At 52.3% G+C, this 22,370-nt stretch overlaps 1 protein-coding gene across 12 annotated transcripts in view; it reads right to left on the reverse strand.

The window, feature by feature from the left end:
- Positions 1–22,370, reverse strand: part of TNK2 (tyrosine kinase non receptor 2) — a 39,948-nt gene that overhangs the window by 12,710 nt on the left and 4,868 nt on the right. For 10 of the 12 annotated variants that reach the window (XM_065942415.1, XM_065942411.1, XM_065942414.1 and 7 more), the window contains exons 1-6: positions 9,490–9,869; positions 5,933–6,113; positions 4,855–4,925; positions 2,675–2,896; positions 1,606–1,758; positions 881–1,158 (exon numbers count right to left, since the gene is read on the reverse strand). In XM_065942415.1, coding sequence (XP_065798487.1) covers positions 881–1,158; positions 1,606–1,758; positions 2,675–2,896; positions 4,855–4,925; positions 5,933–6,113; positions 9,490–9,567 — 983 coding nt within the window. In that variant the 5' untranslated portion in view covers positions 9,568–9,869. Of the gene's footprint in view, positions 1–880; positions 1,159–1,605; positions 1,759–2,674; positions 2,897–4,854; positions 4,926–5,932; positions 6,114–9,489; positions 9,870–22,370 lie in introns of those variants that run through there. The other 2 variants (XM_065942410.1, XM_065942413.1) reach the window with 2 other exon arrangements.

The raw sequence follows: 22,370 nt of genomic DNA on the forward strand, positions 1-22,370 counted from the left end.
AGGAGGAAGTGCCCTCGGGGGAGAATCAGAGATGTCTCGTGGGACTGGAGAGCTGGCCCAGCCACTCAAAGGGGGGTGGGGGAGTTGGCAGGTGGGAGGGAGGGACCCAGGTAAAATCATGATCTCCAAGACCCACATTCCTCATCTATGAAATGGTAATAACAATAATCTGCTCACTTCATAGGGTTGTTTTAAGAGGGCTGCATAAAAAAGTGACCTTATACTTTTCCAGGGTGCCTGACTATGAAAGGAGGTGCTATTAATTACTTGAGGGTATTAGGCAGGATCCAGGATGTGTGATCATCCTAGATATAAGGTCAATAATTAATTAGGGTGACCGCATATCCTGGATTAGAAGGGTTTTCTGGCAAGCAGAACTGGACCGACTCCTCTCACCCCAAAGCAAGGAGACCACGCTCCTCAGGGCGCCTATGATATCAGAGGCCCATGACAGTCTCAGCGCAGGATAAGCTCATGCAGGGGCCAGGGCAGGGCCAGGTACCAGCCCAGTGTGCAGGTGAACATTTCTCATCAGTCTACAAGGCCCTGCCTGCCTACCCTCAGCTCTGCCTGGAATACACTGGCCAGTCTCTGCCTGGCTGACTTCTGATACTTTAGGAGCTTATTACTGGGTCTTCCCCAAAGCCTCCCGCATCCCCACAGCACTTAGCCCTATGTGTTCCAGCAGGCACTACAGGGGCCCTCGAGCATTTCTGGATGGATAAGTGAATGGATGGGCACATGAGAAGGGAAGCCAGGCCCAGAAGACATAATGCCTAGTGGAGGTAGAGAAGGCCCTGGAAGCTCCGAGGCCTGGGTGTGTAGGGAGTAGGGTGGGGTGGGATCCAGGCCCTGGGAGCCAGCAGCGCCTGCCCCTCACCAGGCAAAGGGCACCTTGCGATGTTCCTGCATGACGTAGTGGTCGTCATTCTGGGGCAGTGCTCGCATCAGCCCAAAGTCCCCGATCTTGACCAGGTCGCGGGTGGCCAACAGCAGATTTCGGGCGGCCAGGTCCCGGTGAATGAAGCGCTTGGCCTCCAGGTAGCCCATGCCCTCAGCCACCTGGACAGCATAGCGGCTCAGGGTACCCAGCAGAAAGTGGCCCTGGTGCTTGCGTAGCCGGTCCAACAATGATCCCAGAGGTGCCAGCTCTGTCACCTGAGGCCACGGGGGAGGAGGGAGAGAGGAATAAGCATGGCCGAGCCCTGCCCCTCCCCTCAAGGCCAGTCACTGCCATGCTCCTTCCTGACCTGTCCTCCAGGGACCTCGCCCTCCGGGGAACATGGGAAATTGAGGCCCAGAGAAGTCACCCAAAGAGGCTCACGTTAGCAATGCCAAACACTAAACTCTGGGGCCAGGCCCACCCATAGGTGCAACTCTCTGCCAGAGAACACAAGCAAAATCCAGAGAGGGAAGAGAGGTCTGGCTGCACCGTCAGCAGGGCAGGCCTGGGAACCCCTCTGCCACACAGGGGTGGGGGGACCAGAGCAGGACCGTCGTCGAGTGGGAGGGAGGGACCACAGCACCAGCAGGTGAGGGGGGCCTGGGGGCCCAAGACCACAGGCCCCTCCCTGACCCCGGCCCCCTTCTGCCCATGGTACGCACCATCTTCATGGGCGGTGTGAGCACCACCCCGTAGAGGCGAATGAGGTTTCGGTGGTCAAGCGAGTGCATGGCGTTGACCTCCCGGATGAAGTCGTCCATGGCCTCCGGCTGGCTCAGCACGTCGGGCTTCAGGCACTTCACAGCCACGCTCACCTGGCCAGGGCAGGGGATTGCAGGGAGTCAGGACAGACCCCAGTCCCAAGCCACTGGGCCAGCTTGCTCCTCCTTCCGCCTCAGGTCTGCTCATCTGGGTAGGTGAGCCTGTCCCAGCTGCCTGTGGCCTGGCAGGGAGGGCAGCTGGCTGACGTCCAAAGGCCATGAGCTGGGCCTCCTCTTCCTGAGGGAATGCCCAGGTTAAGTGGTAACCATTAGGAAAGCGATGACTGGTGTGATGATAGAATATTAAAATATTATAGTAAAAAAATGTTTTTGGTGTGGAAAGTAAATGCTTTAAATATAATGCCACAAAACTAAGCTATGGTGACAGGAGTCAGACTAGTGGCTTTCTCTTGAAGGAAGAGGATACCCAGTGGGAGAGGCATGCAGGAGCCTCCTGGGGTGAGAGAGACGTCCCATGATTTAGGCAGTGGTCACACAGGCCCATGCGTTATGTGAAAATTCACTGAGCTATACGCTCAAAAACTGTGTGCTTTACTGCATACACACTATCTATTCTTCTGGGGAAATTTTTAAAGATACAATACTAAGACAAAAGGGCAAGAGTTAAAAAGCTCTGTTTGAAATTTGTATCTTGAAGAAATTCAACAAAATACCTGAGGGGGGAAACAGGTGGAAACACTAACTCGGCTTCCTCTGAGTGGTGGGAAATAGACATTTTTTAATTTTTATTTTTAAAAGAGTTTCCAAACTTTTATGATAAGTAAAATAGTTTTATAACTGAAAAAGAAACCCATGTGTCGAGTTAACCCTGAGCATGGACTCCAGGGCGAGCCACTCTGGACCTGTGCCCAGCCCCCTTCACATCCGAGCGGAGGGGACTGATCCACCTTGGAGGGCAGAGCAAGGCCTCTGCCCCTCCACCACACCCCCGAGAACCCAGGGAGCTCACCGTCTTCCCGGAGGGGGCGTCCCACTCGCCCCTGCGCACCACACCAAAGGAACCATCTCCCAGCTTCTCGAAGAGATGCAGGTCCTTCTCCCCAATAAGGCAGGTGAGGCTCTGCAGGGACCCCTCCCCAGCAGAGCCCCCTGAGGTGGGCGAGGTCTTCCGGAAGGTGCTCTGAGAGTGATGAGGGGGGAACTCAGCCTCCAGCCGCTTTCCACTGAACACCTGTTAGAAGGCAGCCGGGCGCCAGATGGAACCCTGAGGTCCCAGGGCCAGTCACTCCATCCTGCCCCACTTGGTCCTCGGTGAGGCCTCCATACAGGCGCTGGCTTTGCCAAACTTCCAGGAGGCAGCCTGGCTGGAGGCCCAAGCCCCCTCCTGACCACACCACCAAACGGGAGCCCACGGCCTCAGTGTGGCCTCAGGATATGTGCCAGAAACGGACTACAGGAGTGTAGCCCGTGGCTGCTGTGGCTCCACACCCAGTTCTGGGGTCCGGGACAGCCCAAAGCCACTCCAGGCACCCTCCCTTCCACCCCACCTGTCCCCTTCTGCACCCCTGCCCAGCACAGACTCCAGCCCCTCACCCAAGCAGATGGGCTTTAGCCTCAGGGGCCCTCACAAACACCTCCCATCCATTTTTAGCCCTGGCCCCTTCTCTGGGCTGCCCATTTGGCGCTGTCTGTCTCCACCCTCCCCAGGGAGTCGGCTGCCCTTCATCCTGCCAGGAGAGAGGATAATTTGAGCCTGAGGTTGGACCGTGAGAGAGAGTGTGTGTGTGTGTGTGTGTGTGTGTGTGTGTGAGTGAGATGGGGTGGGGGGGAGCAGTGGGAGGGGGTGAAGATGAAGCAAGGCCTTGCTGGGGAAGGGCCTGGGAAGACAGCTGGGCTTCTGGAGAGAGGCCCAGAGCTGAGAGCTCAGAAAGAAGGAAGGTTGGAGGGACTCTGTAGCCTGAGCTTGGGAGGGAAGGGGCCAAAGGTCAGGGAACAGGAGGGAAGCCCTGAGGGTCAGAGCAGCTCTGTCAGCTTGACATGGCCACCCTACCAGGGCATGCAAAGCCCTTGAGGTGGAACACTCTGCTCAGCTGGGCACCTGCCCCCAAGACTGGCAGAGTCTTGTCTGTACAGGGTGAAGGGGTCTCCAATCTGAGAGCCTCTTCTGGCCACTGCTCCATCTTTCCTCCCAGCAACTGGAATCTCTTCCATTTGCAAGCCACGTTCAGCTGACAAGGCCCTTCACAGCCTTTTTCTCAAGGGGTCCTCCCCAAGGCCCTGAGGTGAGCTGGGTAGTGTGGCTGGCACTGTTTTCCTGACCACATGTCTCAAATCTGAAGAGGTCAACTGACCGGCCCAGGGACCTCCAGTGAGTCGGAGGTAGATCCAAGACCCCCGAGTCCTGCACACCGCACAACTCTTCTCTCCTGCTTCACCCGCCCCAACACACTCATCCTTCCTGAAAACCTGGGCAAGAGACCAGGACAGTGTCCCCAGAAAAGGCCACAGGATCCCAAGAGACAGCCCCTCTGCCAGATCACAGCTAGGAAATCTCTGCTGCCCAATCCCAGGTCCAGCTGTCCAGTACTGCCCACCCCCCACCCAGCCCTGAGGCCAGAAGTGGGGCGGGAAGGCCCGGCTGGTTCATTTCCTCTCGCATTGTCTTCCAGACAATGGGCAAAGTTCCACTGAGTCAGACCTGGGACTCACCACTCCACAGACCCAAATCAGAGTAAGAGGGGTGGGGGAGGACTTGGGGAAGGAAGCTGTCAGCGGGGCCGGTGGACCAGAGACACGCTCCACAGGCTAGGAAGGTGGGGGAGGAGGGAAGCAAAGCCATCCTGGGTCCAGACAGTCCCACCGCCCCATACTGGACACTGGCCCCAACGCTCAGACAGCGCACGGGCTCAAGTTACAGCGCACTTGTCAACAAGCGCCTGTTCCATGCCCGGCACCACCGCCCAGCGGGAGGGGACGTGGAGCCAAGGCTGCACACAGGCCACTCAGCGCCGTCTCCAGCGGAGACAGACACTTAGCCAGGCAGCTCTACAAGTACCCTGCCTGATAAGACCCCGGAGGAGGTCCGTACAAAGTGTGAGATGATACCACGGGAAATGGGGGAAGGCTCCCAGGTGACATCAGAGGCTCCCCGATAAACCCCAACTCCCACCTCCTTCCCTGTCCACCCACCTTGCTCATCCAGGACTTGCGTTTGCACATGGCCTTCCTCCTCTTCACGGCCTCCCACAGCCGCCGCTGGCCTGTGGGGCAGGGGGGAAGGGAACCCATGCTGTTAAGGCGCTCACAGCCCCACAGAGGCTGTTTCCTCAGTCCTCCTGGGGGGGCAGCCACCATTAGATGCTGCGCAGTGCAGCGACGCCAAGGGAACAAGCCATCCCCACCAACCAGGGGCCGGTCGCCATTAACCAGATGGGCGCTGCCTCCCACCTCCAGGCAATTCTTCTCGAAGTCGATGGAGGTGTTTAACCACCAAAATTGAACAGTAGAACTCCTATGTCAACTCTCAAGAAAAAATAGGTAAGTCAAGGTAATGGATAGAATTTTGAGTCTTTCTCTCATAAAACTGTATTATGTTACTGGCATCAACTATCGGTTCTCTAGGCTTACAAGCAGCATAAGTCAGTATCTAAATTCGCACATTATCACTTATTTAGCTATTTTAGGCTGAATGCACTAAATGTTTCTAACATTCTATAAGAAACACCATGACTTCTAGAAGCTACAGTAAGTACTTTTAGGATAAACACATAGTGGGGTAAAAGCCTATAGAACAGATCTTTGCAGGAGAGACGAGAGAGAGATCAGGAGAAAGACAGCAAACCATCTGAGGGTTTTTATCCTTCCTTCTCCACAGACCTCCAGACACTAGCCCTCTGGGTGTTCAGCACAGACTCAATTCTACATTTACAAACGAGGAGGAGATGGAAGAAATACAGCCTACATATGTCTGCACAAACAAAACACAGTGTGTAGTTAATCCTGAGTAGCTGGAAATTTAAGTCAGACTCTTCCAACTGCAATTCACTTTCACAATGGACACTCATCGTGCACAGCATCTACTGATAACCCTCTGCCCCACCTGGGGAGATGGGGGGGCGCGGATCTTGGACAGGCAGTGAGAGCTCTCGGCTCTGCCACTCCACGGAACAAAGAAGGGAGGGCTCTTCCACGAGGCTGGCAGTTCTGAGGACAGACAAGGTAACTGGTCCGTGGAACAACGATGGGCGAGGCCAATGCCCCCACCTACCGGGTCGGCCCATGCCAATCTTCTCCAGGTCCTCGTTCTTGACATACTCAAAGTGGGACAGACGGGTGACGTTGAGGTCGTCGCGGAGCCGCAGGAAGTACTGCTGCAGCTGCACCTCGGACAGCAGCTCTAGCAGCCAGCCTGTGCCCTCCTCCGGCTGCATGCTGCTGCTGCCCAGCCTCTGTGGGAACAGAAGAGCTGTCAGGGGCCGCAGAAGGGAGGGAGGTAACATGGGGCCCTGCTACTGCCCTGGGCTCGCCCACATCCTACTGTGTGCTGCGGGAAGGACTCAAACCCCCGTCCTGCTCCCCAAAACAGCTGCACGTAAGAGCCTGCAGCCACGTCCTGCTTCTTATGGCAACAGGGGTAGAATCGGGGTACCTGGGACATGGCCCAGACCCTGGAGTCAGGGTCTTACTCCCTAAATCTGTCACTTGTGGTCGTGTGACCTGAGATCAAACTGTCCTCTGGTTCCCCACTGGTTCTTCGACTCTCCTGGTATCATAAGCTCTATAAGAATCTGATGAAACTATCAATTGTGTCTCCAGGAAAATACATACATTCTTATTCATAATGTTCTAATTTAAAAAGTTTGGAGGAGGGGGTGCAGCGTCCCTTGAGACCCATCCATGAGCTCCACAGATCTGAGGGACCCCACAGGGACTAGATGAGCTTAGCATGTTCTTCCCAATGCCTGACACAGTAGGAGCCTCTGGTCCAAAAACCACTCCCCAGGCACCATGCAGAACCACAGGAGGTCGGAGGGAAAGATGGGTGGAGGCCAGGGTGGACTCGAAGCCGCAGCCCAGGGAGGCAGCGTGGCTCAGCTATAGTCAACAGTTGTCACAACAGACTGTGGCCCAGTGGTGTCAAAGCTTTCCTATTTTTAAAATAAATACCAGAAATAGGAATCTATGTGAGAAATCTCACCATTAAAAAAAGTTTGAGGGACTTTGCCGGTGGTCCAGTGGTTAAGAATCCACCTTCCAAGGCAGGGGACTCGGGGTCAAACCCTGATCAGGGAACTAAGATCCCACATGCTGCGGGGCAGCTAAGCCACAACTAGAAACAGGCCTGAGCACTGCAATGAAAATCCCACGTGCAGCAACTAAGACTCGACACAGCCAAATAAATATCTTAAAAAAAATTTTTTTGAAAAGGTAATATAGGCACATGTAAAATACCAAAAGGCACACAGAAGTCATGATAAAGTCTCATCCCCGCCTACTGCAGGGCCACCTCACCCCTTCCCCAAAGTCAGCTGCATTAATGACTTTTACCCATTCTTTCAGACTTGTTTTCCCCCCACACACATACTCACCCATTACCCACACCATTCTGTTCCTTGTTTACACTTGACATTAGATCTTTCTCCTGACTTTTGAACTATGTCAACTAATTCAAGTTTGAAATATACACACGCAAGCACATGTGTACATTGTGCTGGCCAAACAAAACTACATGCAGGTCACGGTCAGGCAAGGGGGCCACCAGGGCGTAGGCTCTGACCTACACTCCCTGGGGCCCAGAGAATGAGGCCAGTGGAACCTTCAAAGCTGGGCAGCCTGACTCATCCGATGCCAAACCTATCCTGGTCTGAGTAAGACCCCCTCAGAGCTGAGGGCTTGGCCCGCCCCTGACCTGTGTTCAATCCCCGCTGAAGAAGACAGGCACCAGGGAAAAGGCCAGCAGCCCCGAGACCCCGTCCTCCCCACTGGGAGGCAGGCTTGTACCCCCAGCTCTCCTCCCAGGTCGCGCTGGGAAAGCAGGCGCTCACAGCCCGGGCCCAGGGCGAGCCTCCTGCCCCCACAGTTCCCAGCGGAGCTGCCAGCCCAGTGCCAGGAGCTCAGACTTTCCCAGGCAGCCCCGGGCAGCACAAAGAGCCATGGACAGAAACGAGGCTCCCTCAGTTCAAACCTTGGCTCTTCCACCAAGGCGGCAGTCAGAAGGGGGTTTCCAAACTTTAAGCCCTAACCATTCACCTGCATGGTTCTCAGGAGGGCTGGGTAGCCCCCTAGAGAACATGTTTAGCTGTCAATATGTTGGGGAGCGCTAGTGGCAGTGAGTGGGTGGCTATGATTCTCATAATGTCCCAAATCCCATACAACTTAATTTATGCAGGGGAAAAACTTATTTATAATCGTCTGAACAGAGAATCAAATTCCATTTTACACATGAACGAGAAAGTATTTTTGCAATTTTAATATAGACTGAATTTTCCTAGAATGGAACTGCTGTGTTAACAGAGCAGAAACTGGCCTTTTGCTTTGTTCAGAGCTGAGAAGTTGTCCACCATTCAGAAACAGGTCATTGAAGAACAGCCCATCCTTACTATTTCAAATGTCTCCTCTGTCAGCACTTGCCTGACAACACCTTTGCCTCCATGCTGGTTCTACCTGAGGTCTTAGCATCTGACTGCTTCATAACTGTCCCACTGCACTCACATATTAGAATATATGAGATGTTACAACTGATTTCCTTCCAGTTTTCTTTATATTACAGGAGGCATTACGTTGATTGACTATACACACAGGTGCATACGCACAGAATAAACAGGTTGTATTTCTATTAATTTTCTTTAAGAAAAATAAAAATAACTAACACTTCAACTACAGTTAACTAGATGCTGGGCACAGTTCTAAGCACTTGGCTGATTAACTCACTTATCCTCAACAAAGTCATCCATTACAGACAAGGGGGTATGGACGTAAGAGAGGAGGGCACCACTGCTTTCCAGAAGAAAGCCCCAAAGGAGCCCTGTGAAAATCACTAACCGAGGCAGTGTCTCTCTGTGGAGTGACCAGACGGGGCCAGCTCACGCCTCCATCATCACTACCCAGTCCCTGGAGCCACCCCCACACGGCTCAGCCTAAGATGAGGCTGGCCACCAGAGCAGGTGGACTGAAGACCCCCACTGCATCCTCCCCAGTCCCCGAGTCCCAGTGCGCCAGGCCCCTCAACCCTACGCTCCCAGCGGTAGGAGGCAGCCACTCCTGAGAACAGTTCAAAGCCTTATCCTGTGTGATCGGGGCTGGGGGAGACCCAGGGGCCCCTCCCCTGAAGAAGTCTCTGAGAAAGCACAGTCTGGCCTGTTCCTTTTTCCTGAAACACCAGCTAACAAATCTCCCTGCTCCCCAGCCCTGGGAACAGGGCTGCTCCGCGTGGGGGGCATGTGTGGGAAGACGGGAGGGAACACTGGGATCCCGCGGAAAAGAAGAACGCAGCCAGGGTCCCAGCCCCGTCTCTACTGCCCAGCCCAGGGCGACCTGGACAAGTCCTCCCCCGCGCCCCGCCGCCAGCCAGGGCTTTGCTTCCCCCAGCACAGCCCAGTCCACACACCTGTGTCTGACACGTGTAGCTCTCGTGGCTGGCACACACACTTCCCACACAACACTTTTCTGACACACTCGTCACCAAGAACGCAGCCGCCGGAGCAGAGAGGCCCTGAACCCCTGTCCAGCCCGCCCCGTCCTGCCCGCTGGCCCTCAGCGCAGGGCTGGTTCTGACGAGCCGATTCAGTCCCGGCCGTCCACTCCCGCCCCCAGCCCCCCACTCACTGTGTACAGTCTCCGCCGGAGTCTGGCTAGAAGAGGGAACGAGAGCTCGAGGCCCGGGAAACGACGAGCTGCTGGCATCTCCACGGAGCCGGACCCACCCTGACCAGGTCACCAGGGCTCTGGCCCCAGATGTGGGGGCGGATGGGGGGCAGTGGTCTCAGCTCCTGAATTGCAGGTATTGCCCAGAAGGGAGGTAGGCCAGAGGTCTGCCCCAGAGGCCCCCCAGGGCCCACACCAGGAGCGGTGAATGCAGTAGAAAAATAGGGAGGTCCCCTCTGCCCTACTCTACAGCTGTTCCCACAGCTGGCCAGCCTGGCAGGAGTGAGTGAGCTCTCCTCTGGGGTGGCTGTAGCCTGGGTCCTCTGTCCTGTCTCTCTGCCTTCTCTCCAGCGCAGTGGTCACAGCTCAGCCCTACTCCTGGGCTCCCCCACCCGACCGCCCGCCCTCCCTCCGCCTCCCTCCCTCCCCAGCTGAGCAGCTCTGACAGTGGCTGAAAAAGGACCTTTCTGAATTGCTGCCAAGAAGGCGGCGGGAATGGGGGGACTCTTCCTCCCAGCCACCCGCGCTGCCCCCCCACCTCCACAAACACAAGGCCCCCTGTCTCTGGCTTCCACCCCAGCCCCCATAGTTGCAGACAACTTCTGGGATTTTAGGGTGGGGGCCGTGTCAATCAAGCAGCAATCTACAAAGAGGCCCCCGTGTGTGCTTGGGTGGGGGTTCTGAGGGCTAGTGAGGGGGCCTGGACACCAGAAAGTCAACCCTGGGCCTTGCATGCAGACCCTTCGGAGACCCTCCCCCATCTCCCAGCCCCAGCCTTGGTTGGGCGTCTCCTGGCTCAGGCCCTAATGTGGCCCTGTTACCCTGGTGCCCGACGGAAATAGGACTCTGGCAGCCTGCCAGAGTGGGGCAGTCCAGCCAAGGGTGGGTGGGGGTGGGGGGGACGGTGAGGAACCTCCACCCCCTCCCCGGGGGTTCCCTTGTCTGCCACGCACATCACCCAGGATGCCTCCTCCCCAGACCAGCTGGCCGATATCCAAAGCTCCCTCAAAACAAACAAATAAGCCCCTAAACCCTGCAATGGCCCCACCCCAAAACTATAGGATTCCAGGCTATAAGATGTCTCCTGAACAGCACCTACACACAGGAACAACAGTCACAGCTAGAGGGAACTGCGTCACTCCATCAACCCCTCTCGGCCCTCCGTGTTCCTAGAGCTGACAATTGATCCCTCTGGCCCTCCTCAAGGGCGCCAGCTGCTCCTACACCCCCCTCACTACAGCCCCCAGACACACCTGACAGCTGCAGGAAGTTCTCTCAGGCTCCCTCAGCCCCCACCCTCAGCCATGCCTAGGGAGCCCCTGTTTCTTGCACACTGCTCTCTTGTCCCTCTCCAGCTGGCCACCAGCTCTGGGAGCCCCAGCTGGCTGGTGGAGCAGGCAGCTGGGGTGAGAGTTTTGGGGAGTCAGCATCCCAGGTTCTTTCTAGGGCCTCTCTCTCAATGCTTGACCTTCCTGGCAAGGAGCTGCTTGAAGGGACAGACATTTCCTGACCTGATCCAGGGCGGGGGGGAATGGGACACCCCCAGCAATCAGCCCCTCTTTCCCATCCCCCTCTCATCCCCCACCACCCAACACTTATGATGCCAGCCAGGTGCAGCCTCTCCTGGGTCCCAGTGAATCACCAGTCTTAGAATGGAATCACAGCTAACGGACAAGACAAGGTCAGGTCGCGGTCACACTGGAGCTAACTTCCCCCTAAATGCTGGCACACAATGCCCAGAGCATAGAGGAGCTTATCACCCACCTCCCACCAAGCACCACCCTGAAGGAGACCCAGGCATCTGACTTAAAGGGGACAATTTAAGCAGGATCACTCCCTCTATCGAAAGTTGCGGGCACTGCTGGATTGGAAGGGCCGAATTGAAAATTACAACCGCCCAGAAAGATGTGTCCCAAACTCACTGGAACCCCAGACCTGATTCTCCCCTTGCACGTCAGGTAAGAACAAGCCTCAACAGCTTGCTCAGCAATCCAGCTGTAGAAGGCTGTGAAGAAAAGCAAAGCGTGGTCAGGGGTCAGCTCTGGACCCCTTTCTACCAGCCTAGGAAAACAGCACCCTCCTTCCCCAGCTTTGTCCTGGCAGTCACTGCCCTCTATTGGCCAAGAGAGAGAGTGCTTGATCTCCAAGGGTAAGGGAGGCAGACCCATAAACACCCTGATCATATTTTCCAAAGCAAACAGGGACATTTGGCTTAATATGCAGATTCATAAAGCCGCAAGAGGGAATGTCCAGGCACAGGGACTCTGTGTCCGTGAAAGACTAAAATCCATATCCTGGCAGTGTTCCCAATGCTCCCATGCAGCACTAAGGCAAGCCCAAAGGGCAGCTTAATCGGGTCCTAAGGACTCAGAGACACTGAAGCAGATGTCAGCAACAGGAATTCATCACCACTGACTTGCCCCATCCTACCCCCCACACAAACACACCACCCTTCTCCACCCAGCCTCCTAGCCCCCAGGATCTGTCCTGGGGCCCAGAAGCATAGATACCCCTCACTCCTGACAGGCTGTCCTCAGCTCACCAGCAGACGACGGGGTCCCGGCTATCTGGTTGCCCCTTTACCTGCGGTTCCTCCTCGGCCCCAGTCAGGCGCTGATATGCAGATCTCTCCCCCATGAAATCCAAACTCCCGGCTTTCGGGCTACAGAGGGGAGCAGAGCCCTCCCGCAGCCCCCCACCGCTCCAGCGCACCGGCAGCGTCACTGCCCTGCGTCCTGAGGGGCCGAGCCTCCGACATCCTTCAGAAGGAGGGCAGGGGCCGTTATAGCGCCCCAGCCAGCGGCAGGCCGGGTCCTCTGCCCCACAGGCGCCCCACATCTGCCACCTGCAGCCCGAGCAGAGCGGGTTGGTTAGCGGCCTCTCCCGCTGTGCCTGCGGCTGCCCTTCCCCCAATCCCAGCCTCCATTCCAAGGAGCCACCTCTCTGCAGAGCAGCGCCGCCAGCTGCCCTCCCGCCCCGACCCAGAGAGCCAGGTGTGGGTCCGCACCTTTACTGACCACAGACCACAGACCCACAGCTCCCCTCAGCCCCTGGCCGCCTCCAGGACCCCAGATCCACCGACCAGGTCCTGGGAATTCATGGGCCCCCATCCTCCATGATTGGGGGGAGGTCCATCCGAGAGCCCCTACCCTGACTCAACCCGAGACCCTCCCTCTAGACCTTGGGGCCTGAAACCTCTCCTTCCAGCCCAGCTTCTACCTGGCTCCAAGAATGCGCCCACCTGGCAGGCTCCGCAGTGCACCGCCGCGGCTCCGCACTGCCGCTCCGCACTCCGAGCTAACCTGCCCAGCCCACTCCTCGCCGGCTATGGAAGCCACGCCCCCGGCGTCTGCACGGGGAAGACCGCAGGCCACCGCAGCCCCCGCCTCGTCTCTCGGCCTTGACTTCTCCCTGCCGCCGTCCCTCCCCCATCCCGCCCCTAGACTGTGCTGGCCCAGCGCCAGGGAGCTCAGAGCCTTCAGGGCTGGGGAGAGTACTGGGGCTGACCTCTCTGGCCTCAGAAGAGTGCAAGCACCCACACTCCCTGCTGGAGGAGCTGCTCCAACATGCGTCCAATCCGGCCGTCCCCCCACTGCCAGGATGACACTGCCAATGGAGGAAGGCCCACTGCAGAAGGCCCACTTCCTCCCGGAGGGCCCCAAGGTGCCACATGCACACCCTCTCATTACCATGGCATGTGAAGCATCCACTGACTCCTCGGCACCAGCTATTTAGGGCTGAGCTCAAGGCACCCTCACCCCTTTGGGGTTTGGGGCAGGGGAGGAGGGAAACGCTGAGACATTAACACACACCACCTCGGGACTGAGGAAAGAGATCCCAAGTGGGCACCAAGTAAGTTCCCATAAGGCTCACTGTCTTCAAAAGTTCCTTCTCCACCTTGAAGCATGTTGGTACATGGGATGACCCTGCCAGGGTGTGTGTTGTAAGTCACTCAGTCGTGTCCGACTCTTTGCGACCCCATGGACTGCAGCCCACCAGGTTCCCCTGTCCATGAGATTCTCCAGGCAAGAATACTGGAGTGGGTTGCCATTCCCTTCTCCAGGGGATCTTTCTGACCCAGAGGTCGAACGGGGGTCTCCAGCACTGCAGGCAGATTCTTTCCCGCTGAGCCACCAGGGAAGCGACCCTACCAGGCGGGGTGCTTATTCTGGGCAGAAGCGCCTCTGCGCCTACTGCAGGGCTCCAGAGCTCCAGAAGGCAGAAACTGGTTTTGGGAACAGCGGCAGGAACCCAAACTCAGGAGACTGTGGAGAGAGAGAGGCTGAAAAAGATGCCCATACATCCCTTCTCCAGGTTGGATAAAGGGTCCGATCTAAAGCATTCCCCCTTCCTGCTTTCTCCCTACCTCCTCCCTTCCTAAATCTCTTGCCTCCTAATGCCATCCTGTTACAAGACATCCACAAGATCCAAACTGCCTCTCGGGTTTGGGGAACCCAGCCCACAGGTACACCCTGTGATCAACAACTTGGCCCCTTATCTCCAAAGGGAGCCGATAATGGCCAGGAACCAGCCTGCCTCTGCTGTCCACTCCCCTCCCCCAGGCTCTCTGACAGCATCAGTGGAGTGACAAATCCACACTGAGGAGCAGACGTGACATGTAATTTCCGGCCAGAGGATTTTTCCAAAACAATCTACCGTATTCTCGGGAATATATGCCAACCCCACCTCCAGGCCAGCCCTCTGCCACCTCTGCCCTCCATCTTCTCCAGGCCCTGGAGGGAAGATAACACATAGGAGAGGAGAAAGGGGGGGGGGGGGGCAGGGGGTAGGTTATGGCTCTTCTTCTGACCTGAGGATTATCTTGCCTCCACATGCTCGCCCCACCAAGCCCAGTCAACTTCAACTCACCCTCTTGTGTGCAGGGCCTAAGCTTCTGGACCAAGGTCAGGCTGGTCCCCGTGGGACTTCATCCCAGAGGAACTGCACCAGGAAACCTCACTCCTTCAGGTCATCCCAGGTCTGAAATCACACTGGTCTGGGAGGAGGCTGGCCACAGGCCAAGGGAGAGAAGAGGGTGATTCAGACACACACCATGGCTGTCCACACCCTCTCCATCTCCAGGACACAGCGACCTACTCCCTTCCAGGGGAGCTTGGCAGCTGAGGTCCTGGGACAGTCAAGGCTAAGGCATATTTGCCAGCACTTCTGGGCCCACAGGCCTTGAGTCTAACTAACCCTGAAGGTTCTTCACCCATCTCCTTAACTGCTGGTATTTCCTAAGACTTTGAAACTTTCCCTTCCTTCTCTCTGTACCTGGGGTGGGGGGTGGGGATCACCTCCTCTCCTCCCAGGGCTCCGATGATTAGCCTCATGTACATTCCTGAGCTCCTGAAGCTCTAGACCTGTGTTTCCAGACATGCCCAGCTGGCTCCAGCAGGGGGATGCATGGGTACCACAAAGTCTATTTGTCCACACTGAGCTCAGTCTGCCCCGCCTTAAAACGAGCTACCGTGTGCTCCTGTATCCAAACTGATAATGTCACAAGCCAACGCCGGCCACCTAGGCTGGAAACCTCACCCTGGGCTCCCTGGCCATAACTCCCTACTCCCCCATGGGGCAGACCATAAAATCTGCTCTTTGCCTCCTCATTCTTCCTCCCATCAATCTCACTGGGACAAGAGTCAGAAAGAACCTGAACAGAAATCTTGGTTGTATCACTCTCTAATCATTTGGGCCAATGACAGCCTCTAAGCCTCAATTTCCTTATCTGTAAAATGGAAATAAACAGTGCCTCCTTCATCAAGTGCAAACTCAGTGAGTTCACGAATAGCACACTTAGTGCAGCATCTGGTACATAGTTCCCTACTGTTACACTGTCACCTGAACACAGATCTGAAGTTCCTTTCCTGCCTACATCCTTCTGTAACTCCTCACCGAGCCAACTACAAGGCCATTCACAATCCACCTCTTGTATATTTGTCCACCTCCACATCTTTTATCATTTCCTTCAAACGTCTCCATATTCCAACCAAATCAAATACCCTTTCCTGGAGCTTAATGTCTTTGCGCTATGCTTTGTGATTTACTGTCTACATCATGAACTCCTACACATCCCTCAAGACCCAGATAAAACATCACCTCCTTTGTAAATTCCTATTTCCTATTCCCAAATGGTTCCCCCCCCCACAATGCTTCCTATGTTATCTTGTTAAAGTATATTTGAAAACAAGAGTGGCATATCACATAATAGTACATGTGGAAAATAGTCAAAAGAAAGAAAAAAATGTTTTAATTCTCATGCTCTGATCCTTTAAGGGTCACTGTTTCTGTACCACTCTGTATTAATATAAAATTCTATTGAGGGAGCCCTACATATGTACCTCTCTTGTGGTCTGTACTTAGTAAAATAACCATCTGTTTATATCTGTCACCCTGAAGGAAGAATCTGGCAAGGCACCCGGTCAAGAGAGTTCGCTGAAAAGGACCTCAAGCCTTTGTGGTGGACCCTGGGAAGGAGGCCTGTCTCTATTCCAGTGAGCTGGTGCCACCTTACATCCAGTGAATACCAGGAATAAGCCTGGGTGCCCTCGTCGACTCTGGCTTTGCTCTGCTCCCCCCTCACCCCCTAACCCCCGTCATTATTTCTAATCCAGAAAAGCAAGTACCTTTGTGGGAAGAGGGGCTACCAATCTCATTACAATTACCCTTGTCCCAGAACTACAAAGCTACTTTGCTCCCACAAAGCTATTTCAGCCCCAGGGACAGCACGGCAGTCCCTCAAGACAGAGGGGGAGTTTTGACTGAAGGCTGCCTTCTCATCAGACTGGATGGAGATGCTGAGGGAGGGAGAGCTGGGGTAAAGGATGCCACAGGGTTGACTGATGGGAAGGAGGTCTGGTTTGTCAGGCATCCCAGCCTCAAAGAGAGAGAAAGGACAGGGACTAGGGAGTGAGGGATGGGAAGGCAGGGCGTGGAAGCCGGGACCGACACGCCAGGTACCGGGACTCTCCTTTGCCTCATCGCCTTTGACTCCAACAGAGAAGGAAGTGTAACTTTCAGAAAGCAAAGGGAAGAAGCTGACTAAACACCACTACACAGACCCAGGCTGAGCCCAACACCTCCCCACATCTATCCATTTGGTCTTGAAAGTGTTTCGTAGCTGTTTCATGCTCCACCAGTTGAAGACTGGCGTGCCAACCCTGACACCCAGAGAGGGGACGTACTGAGAGTCCTGACACATTCCTGAAGCATCCCTCCCCCGCATATAAACACCACCAGCTTGTGTCAGTGGGTAAATTCCAGCAGCTGTCTGGGTCTCTTGCACACGCGCACCACACACGCCTGAGTGCCAGGGCTGGGATGCAGGGCACGGCAGCGAACTGCCTCTCAGCACCCTCTGGCCCAAGCATCATCACGGCACCAAGGCCCAGAAGTACAGGCTCCAGGGAAGAGAAGGATGGAGTCCAGCTCCCAGCAGCCAGCCACTCCCAGAGCTCTTCCAGGGCTGGTCCGGCTCAGGCCTCACCCCACCCCCACCCCCTCAGCAAGAGCCTAGAGCTGAAGGGGCCTATTGTTGGGGCCTGGAGGTGGGGTGGGGAATGAAGCCAGAGCTGTGAACTGGAGAGCATTTACTCTCAGTGGGACTGCTCATTTCCCTGGGACCATGTCCACACCAGAACCCCAGGAACTAGGAATATCCAGTGCAGGGTAGACTGCTGAACTGGGAGAGGAGGAGTCCAGAGGTGGGAGGGAGAGAAATGTCAGGGATTACAAGATATTTTAAGATACCCTAAATCCCACCCATTTTAGCCATAAAGAAACTGAGACCCTGAAAGCGAAGGGCCATGCCAGGTCTCAGGCGCCTTAGAAGTTGTCATAGGGACTGGATCCCTAAGAGTCAGGGGAGATCAACAGTTCAGAGCAATGGTGATTCCCTTCTAGCCATGAAGGGGCAGCCTTGCCAAGGTTGGGGCCTGGGAGGAGGCACAGCATCCAGGCAGAGACAGGCAGAGACAGAAAGAACCCGGAGTTCTCACCTCCAGCAGAAGCCCGTGGCTCCCAGAACCTAGAGATGCTGAAGGAGGAGTGCTCCTCTATGTGCTCACCACTGTGCTAGGTTTGGGGGAGTATGAAGAAGAAGTCACAACCTGGGTCCTCAAAAAAACACTGTGTGCAAGTTCTTTACTAAAAGCTTTTATTTTTTATTGCCTGAATAACCTTCCCCCTTACTACCCTACATTATCCCAGTTTTACAGATGAGGAAACTGAGGCTCTGGGGACATGACCAGGGTCACATGACCTGGTCACATGACCAGGGTAACAGGTGCACCAGAATTCAGTCCATATACAACCGGACACCAAACAGCTTGGTTGGAGGACTGGGGCTCATGGAGGGCAGGACTGGAATCCTATTGTTTATATTTAACTGAATGAATTCACAGATCCTGCGAAGAAGTTTAAAGAGGGGACAGAGGTTTCCGGAAAAGACGGATGGCACACATGTGTGTAATTCCACTTCTTCCCGAAGCCCTACTGAGGTGGCAATTGTCAAAAGAGAAACCTTCTGAATGGCAAAAGTCCTAAGGACAGGGAGAAGAGCAGAGGAGAAAAACCACAACAAAGCTTTAGAAGTCAGAAAGCAGATGAGCTAGTGGCTACGGGGAGCAGATCTGAGAAAATCCCCAATCTCAGGGTGAAAAGTGCCTGATTGCCCCCCACAGAATCTTCAGAAGACCTGGACACTAGCGGTCCCAGAAACCTCTAGAAGAAGAACAGGAGACAGAGAGAAGTGCTAAAAATACACAGGATTAGTTAAAAGCTGTTTAAGAAGCATAAGACCCCTCTGGACTCCCTCCCCAGTACAAAGCCACTGGGTGGCTGCCCTGGTACCACCCAGCAAAATCGGGACTTTCCTTCAGAGGTAAACTGCAAGCCTCTGACTGGCACAGCAGGTTTGGCTGAGAACCAGGTGTCGTGGCCCCAAAAAGGAAAGCACACATAGATATGGCGATTCTAGTTACCCTTCTCCATTCCCTCCAGCAACATGCAGCCAGGCCTCCATCGCCTAGCAGAAGACAGGGGTATCCTTTCTGGGGACTCTGATCAGGCAAGAAAGATACAAAGAAACCAACACTGGGAGTTCCCCTCAAACTGTCCAGCCAGGTCACCATACAAAGAAGCTATGTCAATAAGACCACCCAGTGCTTTGTAGTCAAGAGCAGAGGACAAAAAAAATTTTCAGACACCCAAGCAAAGCTTCTAACATGGAAGAAAGTAAAATATAGAAAAAAGGAACTGAGAAGAAACAGACTACACAAGAGAAGAAAATTTTTGACAGAAAATGCTCATTAATATCCTGAGAGAGACAAGATGTTTTATCTTGTCTTCTTATATAAAACAAGAAAAGGATATTATTTTTTTTAAACAAGTGGAATAAAAAATTACAAATAGGACAGGAGACATAAAAAATTCAACAGACCCATCACCACCCCTCCCAGCAGTCTTGCCCTGCAGTAGGTGCTTATAAATTTGCTCAACAGATCTATTTGCAAGTCTACTTGTTGAATAAATAGTTGAGGTACTATTTCCCAAACTTTAATGCCCATAGAGATCACCTGAGGAATCTTGTTAAAATGCAGATTCAGATTTCACAGATATTGGGGAGGGTCTAAGTTCTGCATTTCTAACAAGCTCCCAGTGATAATGTGATCGTCCTTAGTCTACACTCTGAGAAGCAAGGGTCTCTGCTAAACTCTGGAGCAGTGGTTCTCTGCACTAGCTGTGTATTAAAAAATCACCTGGTGGGTAGGAATGGGTCAATGTATGGGTCCCACCCACCGAGATTCTAAACTTGGTCTAAGTGAGATTTAGGCACCATATCTTTAAGTCTCTTCAGATGAATCCAGACAGGGGTTAAGAACTGCTGCTCTGGAGAAAGCCTATAATTGTGCTAATCATTGGTCCTGGCCAGAACAGTCCTGTTTTCAAATATTCTCCCCCACTGACCCTGACCACTCTCAGAAGGCTCTTCTCATCATGGCCATGAACACCAGTTTACAGGACTACTTACAATACAGATGATAATTCTTAACACTAAATCCTATTAATGTCAGTGGATGGAAAAATCATTCTACTAAATTTCTAAGAAATTCATTCTGAAAATTTCTTCCTTAGATTCACACACTTCTCTTAATTTTCCTAATTTTTAAAAATCTGAGTCTTAAAATGTTAGCAAATTAAGTCCTTTTAAAAAAAAAAAGGTGTTTTTTTGTTTGTTTGTTTTTTATAGAAATATGGGTATTTCCCGAGCCAAAAACCCTAACCCATTCTTCCAATGTTTCTATTAAAACTTACGGTGAATTTAGTAGTTTTCTGTCTATCTCATCCATGCCATGGGATAAAATAACATTAACAGACATTTTCTGCTATCAAAATTGCTAAAATCACAACAGAAGGGATGGAGGAAAAAGTACGGAGAATTGCCACAATGTAGAGCAAAAGTCCACACCAAATAATTAAAGAATATTGGCGATGAAGAAAAGACGCTATAAACTTATGGGCAAGGGGACAAAACAAGGACTGGGAATGACTTTAGACATCAATGTTAACTCTAGAACTTAACAGCAATGTTTTTAAGATTCCAGCCTAAAAGTGAAAGTCGCTCAGTCATGTCCAACTCTTTGTGACCCCATGGACTGTATGCAATCCCAAGGACTATACAGTCCATGGAATTCTTCAGGCCAGAATACTGGAGTGGGTAGCCTTTCCCTTCTCCAAGGGATCTTCCCAACCCAGGGATCGAACCTAGGTCTTCCAAATTGCAGGCGGATTCTTTACCAGCTGAGCACAAGGGAAGCCCAAGAATACTGGAGTGGGTAGCCTATCCCTTCTTCAGCAGATCTTCCCAACCCTGGAATCAAACCGGGGTCTCCTACATTGCAGGCAGATTCTTTACCAACTGAGCGATCAGGGAAGCCCATTTCCAGCCTAGAGCTCTATATTCAGTAATTAAGTGACTTGAGTATCAGACTGGCAAGGTCTCAGAATAATCTACCACTCTTTCACCCTCCTCTTGGGAAACTATTGAACGATGTGATATACCAAACTAGAGAATAAACCAACAAAGGGGAAGATAGGAAGTGGGATGCAACACAGAAAGGCAGTGATGGAAATGCCCAGGATACTGAAAGGGAGAGCCCAGCAGGACAGCTAAGCATCAGTGATAGAGAACAATTAATCCATGCCGTCAGAGCACAAGGTCTGAAAGAGACTTCTTCAGAAAGGTGAATTTGATAGAATTCTTAACAGAATTGACATCCTGAGAAATTTAGACAGCTAGTGGAGACACTAGGCACATAGAAAACTAAGCAAACAAGAAAAGTCAACTCCAGGAAAAACAAAAAAGGGTGCAGGAAAAGAAAAGTCACAGTTTACTACATCACACCATAAACAATGAATAGCAGATTGAAGAAAAAATGAAATACATCCACAGTGGATGGATTGGAAGATGGGAAGAGTAGAGGGTGGTAATGAGAGAATTAAAGTAAAGTCCCCATCTTTGGCCAAGACAAAACAATATAGATCAAACTTACCCTCCTGACAGAAACAACAGAAAAATGGACAAAATATACAAAATGGTTTTGAAGACACTGTATACCAAGATACAAAGACCAGTGATACCTAGGAGACAGGAAACAGAGGAAGTCAGCCCTATAGTTGAGTTTCCAGGCTACAGAACAGGGAACTAAAAGCCCACAGATTCAAGAAGCTCAATGAGTAAACACAAGACACAAGAAGAAAACTATATCATTGCACATCATAACCAAATTGCTCAAAGTCAGTGATAACATCTCAAAAAGTAGTTGGGAAACGCAAGGGAGACTTGCTACATATAGGGAACAAAGATGACAACAAATTTCTGCCTTCAAGAAATTTCTTGCAGAAAACAATGGAAATGAGAGAACAGAGGCACTATATCATTAAAGACTAAATAAACTGTTTAAATATACAAAAGCTGAAAGAATTCAGTATCAGCAGACCTGCACTACAATAAATGTTAAAAGAAATCCTTCAGACAGAAGAAAAATAATACCACATAGAAACGTGTGTGTGTGAAAGTTGCTCAGTCATGTCCAACTCTGTGCAACCCCATGGACTGTTGCCTACCAGGCTTCTCTATGCACAGGATTCCCCAGGCAAGAATACTGGATTGGGCTGCCACTTCCTTATCCAATATAGAACCATAGATTTTTGCAAAGAAATGAATAGCACTGGAAATGGCAACTACATGGTTAAATAGTTAACATATTTTTCTTACTGTCCAAAATACTTTAAAAGATAAATTTTCTGTTTAAACAAATATTTTACCATTGCTGCATGGGGGTTGTCACATGCATAAATAAAATTTTTTATAATAATTGCATAAAAGAAATAAAAAGTGAAAACATACTATTTTATGGTTCTTACATCACTTGAAGGCAGACTATAATAAATTAAAGATGTATATCATGAATCCTGCAGACATTACAAGGAAAGAAAACTATCCTCATAAAAATAGATGCAAAAAATCTTAACAAATTCTTTAGAAAACAGAATTCAACAATAGAAAGAATAATCATCATGACCCAATGGAGCTTGTCTCAGGAATGCAAGGTTGATTTAGCATTTGAAAAAATTAATGCATTACAATTCCACACACTAACTAAAAAAGAAAATCCTATGATCATTTTGATAAACACAGAAAAAGACATTTGACAAAATCCAACATCCATTTCTATGGATTTTCTATTAAAAATCCCAGTAAAATAAGAATAGAAGGGAGCTTCTTCAAATTGATAAAGATCATACATGAAAAACTTAAACTATTCATAATGGTGAAATAC

The sequence above is a fragment of the Muntiacus reevesi genome, chromosome 8, assembly GCF_963930625.1.
Source record: "Muntiacus reevesi chromosome 8, mMunRee1.1, whole genome shotgun sequence".
Lineage (NCBI taxonomy): Eukaryota > Metazoa > Chordata > Mammalia > Artiodactyla > Cervidae > Muntiacus > Muntiacus reevesi.